This window comes from Thunnus albacares, chromosome 5 (genome assembly GCF_914725855.1).
Source record: "Thunnus albacares chromosome 5, fThuAlb1.1, whole genome shotgun sequence".
NCBI lineage: Eukaryota > Metazoa > Chordata > Actinopteri > Scombriformes > Scombridae > Thunnus > Thunnus albacares.
In genome coordinates, this window is record NC_058110.1 from 14,321,194 (window position 1) to 14,333,370 (window position 12,177).

At 39.1% G+C, this 12,177-nt stretch overlaps 1 protein-coding gene across 6 annotated transcripts in view; it reads right to left on the reverse strand.

Moving 5' to 3' along the window:
• Nucleotides 1-12,177, reverse strand: part of LOC122982554 (forkhead box protein J3-like) — a 66,131-nt gene that overhangs the window by 15,478 nt on the left and 38,476 nt on the right. For all 6 annotated transcript variants that reach the window (XM_044351922.1, XM_044351920.1, XM_044351921.1 and 3 more), the window contains exons 6-7: nt 6,715-6,816; nt 2,247-2,405 (exon numbers count right to left, since the gene is read on the reverse strand). In XM_044351922.1, the coding sequence (XP_044207857.1) occupies nt 2,247-2,405; nt 6,715-6,816 (261 nt within the window). The remainder of the gene's footprint in view (nt 1-2,246; nt 2,406-6,714; nt 6,817-12,177) is intronic.

Genomic DNA, 12,177 nt, shown 5'->3' on the forward strand with positions numbered 1-12,177 from the left:
TCTCCAGAGAGTAGTTCCTGACGCCGCTGCACATGCGTGGGAGTGCAGTTCCATTTACAGAGCTTTGCTAGCTTGTTGTGCTACATATCACAACCTCCTGATTTTGTGCTACACTGTAAATTTCTCAAAGAGTTTGAGCACAAAGTCACAAGGTTGTGATATGTAACATCACCCAGTGCAACAGTGTGGCTCACTGACATGTTTTTAATCGTTTTTGGACAACAGAGGATTACAGCACAGAGGAATAAGATATATCAGGCTTGTAAGTAGGATCAGTTCATTGTTGGTTTGGGTCTGCGCATGTGATTTACAATCACAATATATTCTATATGTGAGGATTGTGCTGTTGCCAATATCAGCTTTATCTTAACAAGAGAAGCTTCACTATTTAAATCATTACTACTATTGTTAAAAGCCTTTCTTGGGTCAAAGGCTTGTGCTCCAGACACATTTCTTGCATCTGATAAGCATGTGATAAACTGTTTGCTGCCTCTGTTAAATATTTGTTCTAACTGTAAACTGCTCGGCATGGGACAGTTTATGTCCTGACAGACAGGTTGGATAATCTAACCACTACTTCATAAAAAGGCAACTTATTATCATCTCACAAACACACTGCTTGAGACTAATCAATTCAAACAGCCGAAGGACCTTGCTTTGTAAGATGAGGAACCATTTAAACAGCTAGTATAAAATCTGGCCAAATGTGTCCCAGTGTACCAGTGGCCTGCCAAGTCTCGAGTGTACTTTACACCGGCCAACACCGTAGGCACCATAACAGTAGACGACACAGGACAGCCTTGGTTTAAATAAACCTCTGTGTGTGTGTGTGTGTGTGTGTGTGTGTGTGTGTGTGTGTGTGTGTCTGTCTGTGCATGTACAGTAAATGGGGCATAGAAAAAAGTCACGGTTAGTGTGAGAAGGGTGGCTACTGCTTACCTCCCTCGGCTCAGGCCTCAGACACAAACAATAACATAGTCTCTCTCTCACACACACACACACACACACACACACACACATATATAGAGCTCTGCCACTAGAAAGGCACAGAGACAGCACAATCCTTTAGTCTTTAATTGCTGGGTAACAGAATTAATTTGCTTCTAATTTTGTAAAATCTTGCCGCTTTGTTTTAAATTTGTTAATGTCTGAGTGGTCAGGCATCATTTATATGCATCAGGGATGGTAAAGGTGAACTGTCACACTGACACACTCTGTTTCCTGCTGTTTTTATTTTTTTCGGGATAGAAGCATTTCTATCAGAGCAAACCACAGCTTTAGATTTATTTGTGGTGTTCGACCCTGAGGTGTGTAGGGGGGGCATTGATAGTCAGCTGCAAAACAGCATTCACCTCAGCTAAATAATCATTGCATATGAAGGCAACAACAAGGTTTTCAATCAATCTGCACTTTAAATTGCATTTCCACACCTCTGAAAGGAAGAGATGATAAATTCAAAAATCTTTATAGATGGGGGCATTTTGATTCAGTTGGGCTGCCCAAATAAATTCTATTTATGGGAGACACTGACTGAAATATGAAATATGAATGTCAACAACAGCAATAAAATGGTCTACTTAGCCATTATTCTTAATTATTTAGTATTTAGTAAGTGAGAATAAGTGAAATATCTGATTTTCTGCAGGCTAAAAAGACACGAGTGTATCTGTTCATGCCATCTACTTAAATCTGGTTGGTCGGACTTTTTGCCAACCTAACTCATCATTTTATAGCAGCAACACACTTTATGTACTCTGATAGTGTTCATAATAATTCAGATGTAATCTAAGCATAGTGAATGTGCTCTCAAAAGACCACAGAAAATATATTTGCTTGCAAAGTCTGAACATCAAACAGAAAATACGAGTTTCAGCAGAGTGCTGTAGATCCAGCGTACATGTTGTTAGCTGGTTACCACATCCTCAGTCTGCTAAGGGTGCAGTAGACACCTTCTGTACCGACTCTGCCTGTCTGGACCGCTGACTGAATCATCCAGATTTTGTCAGAATCAAGTGAACACAGAGCATGAAATACAAAATCACTTTTAGTTTGAATGGTGGTGGTTTAAAAAGCAGTGGAAAAGAGGTATTCTTTTGGAAAGTGGGAGAAAGCACTGACTCTGCTTGAGTGTCCTTAAACAAGACGAGTCAGGTCAGCGGGTGTCCTTGTGCAGACAGACATAAGAAAGGAGAAATTCTCCTGCAGCAATCATTAGGCTGTCACCCAAAATAAAGAAGAGGTCTCACTGGTGTGTAGCTGTGCACGTTGCTGCCGCTGCTGACGGCAGTGTTCAGGTTGTTAAGGTTGACGGACGCCAAGCTCTGCTCTGAAAGACTGTTGCTCAGGCTGCCGCCCAGACTCCCTGGACTCTCGCTGCCTTCTGCCTCCGGGTTGTACAGCGCTACCTGCACACACACACACACACACACATCAGAATCATGTTAACATAACAATAAAGGCTATTATACAGGGCCGGCATTTTGAGGCAAAACACCATGTAAACTCCTTCAAAGGCAGCGATTCATGATTTTATTGTTCCTTGTTGTCCATTTTGTTACTCTCCGTCATTTTGTCCATTTGCCAATTCATATACAGACTAAAGTGAACATTGCCCACCTCAAGAAGTTACCCATGCACCATTAACTTACGAGACAACTCATGAGGAAATATGGAAATTAAAGTGCTGGTCTATGTAAATTAGTCCTGCTGCTGCGTGAAAACACAGAACGTAAACATGGGGATTTTTGATTAAATGTCTTGACCCAGGGACCAGTCCGTAACTGCCAGGTTATTTCAGAAATGTATTTATTTTCTGAGAGTTTTGGCACTGATGAAGACACAAGTTTCGCTTCAGAGGAAGTGTATATTGTCTTGCAGTGACAGATCACAAAGCTTTTAAAAGAAATGCCTCAGGATTATGTTGAATCACGTTTCTCCTGTTTAGTTTGACTGTCAGTACTTGTGAAGCCGAGCGCCAGTGTTACCTCCAGGCTACATTTAATTGTATAGACAAATGTGAAAATATAGCCTTCGGGTGAGACAACAGTAACGGCTCTCTGGGGCAGTGCTCTACCCTGTAGAGCTTCCTTTAGAGGAAACAAGTGTTTTCGATAGTGAGATTTTTAAGTGTTAATCCTGAACATTTTCTGTTTCTGGTGGATTTGGTGATTACTGTAGTGAGCGAACTTGCAAAGAAATGATGATGCAGTTTACAAGAACATTTGAGGTTTACATCAATGCGTTAGAAAAGAAAAAAAACCTGACAATTTTAGGCAGGCTTGAAACTGTTTTTTACATTTAGTAGACCTTCAATCACTACAGTTTTAGAAATTCCAGTAAAAACATTACAATATCTGAATCTAATCCTAATTTCCTGGTATCATATTCTAGAAATGTCTACTTCAAAAGGAACAGGCTCTCTCCAATGCAAACAGAATATTAGTGAGCAAATGTGTTATTGAAGAGGCTCTGACGCACTACTGTGCCTGCAGGATGCCACCTGTCTGGATGTGGGAGCATATCATTGACGTTGGCATCGGCATTATTATCATCAAGGTCCTCTTCTCTCTGCTCTGAATCATTGTTTCAAAATATAGTCAAGTTTTAGTCGCTGCTGAAGTAAAACAGAATCAGTGGACGCTGTCTCTCCATCTGCTGCGTGTGTCACACACCGAACTGTCTGGGGAAATAACGACGATCATCACCTGATGCTGATTTCCTCAGCTGATAAGGATGATCAACTATTGCTTTTTATTGTCAAATTTCATGACTAATTTGTCTGCATACCTAATAAAACTGAAGAAACCTGTACAGAATAACTCAATAATGTCATTAACTGATGTAGTAACTACTGTTTTAGGAAACATAACATAGTGACTTAACCACCACTGCATCATTTTTCTATGTTTCTTCTATATTATATATCTGAAGTAACAAAGGCATGTTTTTCAATTGTCTGAACAAAGGTCAAAAAACAAATATGCTAAATTTACAATTACATGAAATAGGGAAAAGTAGCATTCAAGGGGCTAAAATCAGTAAATGCTTTATATTTCAGTGGATAAATCAAATTTTTTCAGCAATTAATTAATTATAAAAATTAAGAAAATAAGTGGCTATGTAATGCTAGTGAGAATAATATAAAGTATTGTATTGTTCTTACATAATAACCATATTCCCGGACTGTTGAAATATAGTGATCAAAGTGTTTCATATTGACAAATTCTGGGAAGAATGAGTCAAGGTCTGTGAAAAGAGCAGAGTGGAAAACTGGAATAAGCTGTCAAGTCCAGACCTTCACATCACGTCCAGACCAAACACTCTCAGTTATGAGAGCTGCTGCTGCGGGACAGATTTTCTCTTTGGTCGGGGTCAGATGAAGGGGTCACGTACCACACATCATCATTCCATGTGTGTGTGTGTGCCTGATCAGACAGACGTCAGAGGTCCCAGTCGACGCTTGATCTCTGACCCTCATACAGACGGTCACACCCAGTTCAGCTTTTTAGTCAGCGTGTGTGTGTGTGTGTGTGTGTGTGTGTGTGTGTGTAGATGTGTCACTGCATAAGGTTGTGTGTGAAAGAGCAGAGCTGTTAAACAGGCCAGGTCACTGATGGTGTAAGAGAAATACAGACTGCTTCTGCTGCAGTTTTATATCCAGTCTGTATTTATTATATACTGGAGCAGACGTCAGTTACATTATTTTGGCTTATTTTGTTTCATGTGGAGCAGGAGTTCAACAAAACTCAACTTTTTCTCAGCAATGAGTACAAATGAGTTCATCTTCTTGAATATTTGTCAAAAAACCATCATTACACATCATTAAGAAATACATATACAAAAGATTAGAGTGGCCCAAACCTTTTCTACTACTCCTGCATTTAATATTTGTGGCTCCTGGAGCATAATATGAGTCAAATTCAGCATTGGGTGCTTAGTGGTTGTTAGTTCAAAGGAAGTCTAGCACCTGAGGCTCACCCAGCCCTAAGATTTATGTCTTCAAAACCGAAGCAGCAGGCAGAGGTTGTGTTGTTGTTAGAAATCTATCTTTTCTGCATCACTGATGTTCAACCATCCTTGCTCAGACTCTCAGTTATCTCTCAACCTTTCACACTGATATACAGTTTGGTAATTAGCCAGGTAGCTAATATTAGCTACTCATGAACTCATGTCAGTATGTGAGTAGCTAACTGGTTACCAGTGGTGGAATGTAACTAATTACATTTACTCAAGTACTGTACAAGTACAGTTTTAATGTACTTGTCCTTTACTTAAATATTTCCATTTTATACTAGTTGATACTTGTACTCCACTACATTTAGTTTTTTAGCTTTAGTTACTGGTTACTTTCTTACTTTTCAATATCAAAGATTAAATCAGTAGTTCCCAGATGTTTAGTCTTGTGACCTCTAATAAAAAATCAGTGTGTAGTTGTGTCTCCTTGTCATGTTTCAGAGGTCTCTGAGTTCTTATCAGTTCCACCAAAGAGACATTTCCCCTCTAAATTTCTCATATGGTTTCATTTCAATAATATATATTTAAAGTGATCCAATATTTCACCAAAAATCAAAGATTAGACAAAAGTCCAAAAACTGAAAATAGATTTGTGATTCAGAATGTTGTTTTTTCTTCTTTCCTCTCCCATTAATCATCTCACGACCCCCATAAACTAGCTGCAACTAAAGCAGCTGCAACAGTAAAATGCTATTTACACATTGAATTATCAGTATTAAAAATCTGATCATGTCATATATAATAATATATCAATAACAAGGGACAATTTTCTGCAAAACAAGTACTTTTAATAACCTACTTTAAGTAAATTTAGCTGATAATACTTTTGTACTTTTACTTAAAAGCAGGACTTTTACTAGTAATAGAGTACTTTTACACTATGGTATTGCTACTTTTACTTAAGTAAAGGATCTGAGTACTTCTGCCACTACTGCTTGTTACCACTCTCTTGAATATGAGGACTTGTTGCTTCTTCTTTATGGTGTTGCGAGTCGCCTCAGCGAGCTTCCTGTTTGAAATTGTTTGATTTGCTTGCTGGAAGGAAAGGATCTGTCCAGAGAATTGTGAACCAACAGTCGTGTTTCTCCACTGCTCTAAATGACAACATCTACTCTGTGATTTACACTTTCTTCAACTTTAAGTTGCGACTCGTATTTCATACTTCCAGATGTGGAATATAAAACATCCTTTTAAGCTTGGAGTCACTATGTAGAAGGTCAGGAAAGTTTTTTCAAAGTACAGTTTGTAATGTGAAATCGAAATGAATGTGGCTTCCTGAACAACAGTAGAAATACTACTTTTATACTATTTTATGGTTTCAAATACTTCTAAGTTAGATATTTTAGCATTATATGTTTAAAAACTAATCAGCATTCCAATACAGTGACATTACTTGGTTAAACGTGTACAAAGTATTTACTGCCTGTAGCAGCCAAACATTTTACAGCGATCTGTGTTTTTCTACCTGAGCAGCTCAAATGAAGGTTGGGAGTGAATTAAAATTCTCACCACTTCCCGTTAATGAATTAAATAGGAGGAAACAATGGTTATGTACTGCACTGAGATACATGTTTGGTGGAATAAATCTTTTCTACCTGCCATCTTGCTCTATTTTGTATTGTTTTTGAAAATACCTCCTGAATTAGAATAGTATGGCCTGGAAAAAACAAACCTTTCTGAATTGACTCGCTAGTGTCGTACCTTGTTGGTTACAGCGTTGATGGCCAGAGTGGGAGACACCCCTCCAGACATGATGCAGTCCATCCTTAGAGACTCTGACTCCAAACTGTAAGGAGTTGACGCCTAGAAGGAGAGGGGGAGGACAGAGGAGGACATGTTCATATATGATGTTGTGTTATCCAAATAAACAAAGGGGTCAAATCAATCAACAATGCTTCCAGAAGATCTCCAGCAAAAGGGACTTTTTCACAGAAGACATTTTGACATGTCAAAGTAGAAAAAACACAGGTCTAAAAAATAAGATGTATATATATAAAGATGTCTGAATTCCACTGTCATGGCTTACTGGGAGCCATCTTTAATGTTATTAGTAACACTGGTGCTGTTTCTACTATAACAAGTCAAAATACCTGCACTGAAAAAGGCCTATGATGATGTTCCATGGTTACAGCTAAGCTAAAACTGTGTTAACGCTAATGTGTCCAACGCAACTAAAAACAGTGTGCAAGCATTTATATTTCTCTTCATTTCAACTTTTAACCCCGCAAAAAACTCACAATATTTCATCATTCCCCAAACAAGTCGGGGGCGGTTGGAGTCACATATCATGAAAAGACATGTCATGTAAAATAACTTATGAGACCCGTCCTCATAAGGAGCTTTTCCAACGCAGTTTGTGTTTATTTGGCTGTGATTTGATACCAGCTGTGGCCAAATTCAAGCTGTTTGTATTGATACGACTTGTGCATTGATTTAAAGTAGTGAATTGTGACACACAGGGCATATTGATGAAATTTACTGAAAACATTATAAGAATATTGAAGTAGTAGGGACCACGTACTGTTTCCTTAAGAGCTGAACGGGGAGAACAATAGAGGACAAATAAAAATCACTGTTTAGCGAATAAATACACCTTTTATAAACCTATATCAGCTATACTGAGTAGGCAGTGTTTTCTTTTAAGAGTTATATTTACACTTAGATGAAGACGACAAATACGAATAGGTACACGCATATTTTTAAATCTTGCCTATTAATTAATATGCAGAAGTATTTCAAGTATACTTTCCTTTGATTGGAAATATGCGGAGGAGAGTGGCAGTGAGAATGAGGAAGGAAATTAAATGTGACAAAGGTTACTAGAAATGTCTGAATGCTGCCAGTTCATGATTCTGTGCTGAGCCTCCTGAATCACCAGAGTGCCCAAGGCTCCAACTATGCGAACTAGTCGAGGCGCGCTTCATTTAAAGTGCCGGACACTTAAGCAGCCTGGAAAGTGGACACATCACTTGCACTTGATAAGATAAATCAAGCCATCCTCATGCATTATTCAAGCATCTAAAATGTATTCAGCAGCGGTTCATTTTCTGTTGTCCTCACAAAGTGTTATAGTCGGGTTAACCGAGTGTGAGGATATGAGGAACTATTCAAAGATCGATGAGGGGCTAATTTGACGCCTGTAAAATTAAAAAAATAAAAAGAGGAGGACGATATTTTTTCCTTGTCTGACTCCTTTCAGGGTTCAAGACAGCTTGCCTGCCTTCCCAAACTGCTTACAGTAAGAGGATTGGTTGGTAACAATGCAATCTTTAATTTATGATAAACTCCCAAGGAAACGGGTTGTCGGTTCCCTGGTGGAGGCACTTAAAAAGAAGACAATGGAGAGGTGAAGAGAGGAGTGAGGAAGGCTTGTGGAAGAAGGGGGAGAGGAGGAAGAATAGGTAGAGAGATAATTGAGTGGTGAAGGACAGATAGACAGGCAGACAGAAAGGCATACAGGCAATGAAAGAGAGTGATTATGCTGGGGGCACCAGAGACGCAGGTACTAAACTAAGTGTAGACTGCCTGTCTACACATTTATACAATGCATTTATGCAGCTGACGTTTAGCCCCGCTGCCAACTTCAAATCTTTTCATTTGCACAGCCGCTTGTCATCAGAAGACTTTAAAGACTTTGACTGTGTAGCCATAGGTGCAACAAAACCCCAATAAAACAGTATGACATATTTAGCCCACCTTTTTTTTTCCCCAGACGGTAACACGGCTATAAATCTTAGCATTTAAAACCTCCCTGTTTCTCCTTAGCCCATGTGACAGCCCGCAGTGTGTCTGCCAGCAGTGTAAGTGAGGCGTAAGAAAAGGGGTCGAAGGGCCCATCCATGTAAGACGAGATGACAAGGCTCTGAATTAATTAATGTTTGTAATAAAAAAAAAAATCGTTGGTGAAGAAAATATGTCTAACGGCAGCCCCGGGGCCTTCTGTGGTAATTAACTGGAACACAAGCCTAGAATACTCTCCCTCCTCCCTCCGCTCCTTCTTGTTACTCCTCTTACTTCTTTTTTCCTCCTCCCCCTTGCAGCTTGACTTTTCCCTCTCTGCTCCGTCTACCTTGATGTCTTCTTTTTTTTCCTTCATCCATTCTCTCTTTCACCCTTCCCTTTCTTATTTCTTTGCCATATTTCCCTTCTCTTTCCATTCCTCCCTCTATCTCTCTCTTTTACCTCCCAATGAGCGACTGTGATCGTGCACTTTGCCGCTCCACGCCTGCCTGAGCTCCAGGGAAGAGGAAAGGGCTAAAGCAGGTATACAGGCAGAGAGGGAGAGGCAGGGGGGAGAGCGGCAGACGAACCAATAAACGGACAGACAGAAAGATAATGATCAAGATACAGAGGAGGTGGCAAAGGATTAGAAAAAAAACAGGGAGATGACCAGTCAAGCTACACTGTGATGAAAGAGTCTGCAGGTTTTCTTTAATGAAATAAAAAGATAGGCGGGTGTATGTTCACTAAACCCTCAGTGAGTCAGCTACTGGATACAAAGATCTACAGTATGCAACAAAAACAGAAAGGTACCTGTGTACTGGAAGCAGCTAATGGTGACGTTTCAACCCAGCAGGTCTTCTGCTTGGTCCAGCTGATTTCACTAATTGGTTCCTCAACCTTGGCTTTGATACTAATGTCAATTTCTCATCTAATTATTCAACACTTATCATGAAGTAACATCACTGAACAACCATTTTTATACTTAATTCACTTTATCTTTGTATTTATTTGCATGTATTTCAACAGGTGGCGTGATCATGTTGAAATAATTTAATTCAGGAACTTGATCAATAACGGCTTGGTGGGCTGCTACGTGCTACAGCAGCATCTTGAAATAAATGCTATGTCTTGTCACCTGTGGAGCACAGTTATCGGTTCATGTAAGTTCTGTTGACGTAATGGTCAAAAAGGAATTTCATCTGTCGAATACTGAATCTGCTAAGGGGAAAAGCACAATATACAATAGTCAGAGACAGAGTCAAAACAACGGAGATGTAGACAGGCTGAGGTGACGGCAGACCTGCGATACATCACAGAGCTCAGCCTGCTTTGCCTTTGTATTCAGATCCTCGGGTTAATGACTGTACACCTGCCGCATTCTGCTGGGCTGATGCAGGGTTACATATATTTATGGCCTCAGCCGCTGTCAATCAATTTCCCCAAACCAATTTTCATTCCTACTTTTGTGTTGTCACATCTGCTGTTTTTGTGGCATCTTGAAAATTGCATATCCAAGAACCTGTGGTTAACATGTATTTACATGCAAGTCAATCCCACTTGATCTAGATGAATATAAAATCATGACATTGAGACTAAGTCAAACAAAGAGAAAGGTCTAAATTCTCCATTCCTATTTGTTGTGAGGTCTGTTGTGACATTAAAAAACAACAACCTTGAAATGCCACAAAAGAAAACCCATCGATGCGAGGACAAGATGGAGGAGATCAGAAAGTCTCTTTATTCCATGTCGGAGGAACTAAGTAAAGTGGCTAATCAACAAGCTAAACTGCTTGGACTAATGGAGGACGTCCGGGAGCTCAAGTCATCTATCAAGGAGAAGGACAAAAAAATTGCAGATCTGGAGCAACATGTTGATGATCTGGAACAATACTCTCACATGGATGATTTGATTATAAGCCAACTCAAGATAAGACATAAAACCTTTGCCTGGGCTACAGCTGGTGGAAAAGGTGAAGACGCCCTACTGAGTGAATTACTTTCTTTGGAAAAGCAGGTGCTTCAGTTCTTTGAAAACCAAACTGTTTGTATACAAACCAATGTGATTTCAGCCTGCCATACACTTCCTAGGAAGGACAGTTAAACAAAGCCAATAATTTGTGATGCGCTTTAACAAAGCCGATAATTGTGATGCGCTTTGTGAACAGAAAAGCCAAAACTGAAATACTGAGCCAGGCTATAAAGCTGTGGGGGACTGAGGTCTACCTGAATGAATATCCAACTAAGAAGAACGCTGATAGCAAGGCAGGCACGCATCTTAAAAAAGCAAAACAAAATAGAAGCAACGTGGACGAGGAACTGCAAAGTGTGGATAAAGTTGAGTGGATCACCTGAGGAGGCAAAAGCAATAATGATAAGAAAACTTACTGACTTGGAAAAATATGGATGAATAGTCATCTCTGTTTTTACTGGCTAATGAGATTTATGGACAAATTGTGAGACAGACTGAACTGTACCAACCTAGTGTGCCCACAATGACATGAAATATGAAATATGATGTTATAAAAAACGGACATTAAATCCAACCTATGACCAGTTCTGACAGATGTCATTTATCTCCATCTGGAGATAATGATTGGCAACCAAAAAGGGGTACGGGATATGAAAGCCTCGGACTGAAAACACAGAGTATAAATTACAAGATATGGAGATAAGATATTGATCCTGAGAATAATTTTTACCACAACATGCATAGTCATTGTGAATACTAGACTGTAGAGTAATATTAGTAGGAGCCTTAATACAAACTTTTCAAAGATCCAACATTGTTTGACACAACTTGATAAGAAGTTTGCCGTAATGATGATCTCTGAGACTTGGCTCAGTGAGGAGCAAGCTGCTATGGTCGAAAACTGAGGATATGAGATGTTCTTTATTATTAGGATTTTAAAAAAAAGGGATGGGGGAGTTGCTTTATACATTGATAAAGTTTATAAAGGTGAATTTGCGAGTAGTATGTCACTTGTTATAGAAAATGTTATGGAATGTATCTTGTAGAAATCGAGATTGAGAAATCAAAAAAAAAACAGGATCTTGCATTGATACATTTAGGGATAAGCTATCGGGGCTGTATGAAGACATAAACAATAAGAAAATGTTTTTTAGTTTGTGGGGATTTCAATATTGATTTGTTAAACTGACTTGAACACAACACAACAACAGAGTTCATTAACTCAGTGTACAGTATGTGTTTATATTCCTCAATTACACAGCCAACTAGAATAACAACACACAGTGCTACACTAATTGACAATATATTTACCAATGTTATTGATCAGAAAGTAGTAAGTGGACTACTTATAAGTGATCATCTACCATTCTTTGCAGTCAATCGGAGCTGTATTAGGACCAACAAGGATGTTAAAACTAACAAACTAATTAGACACAAAACACAATATGCAATTAATTCTTTTAAAGAAGACC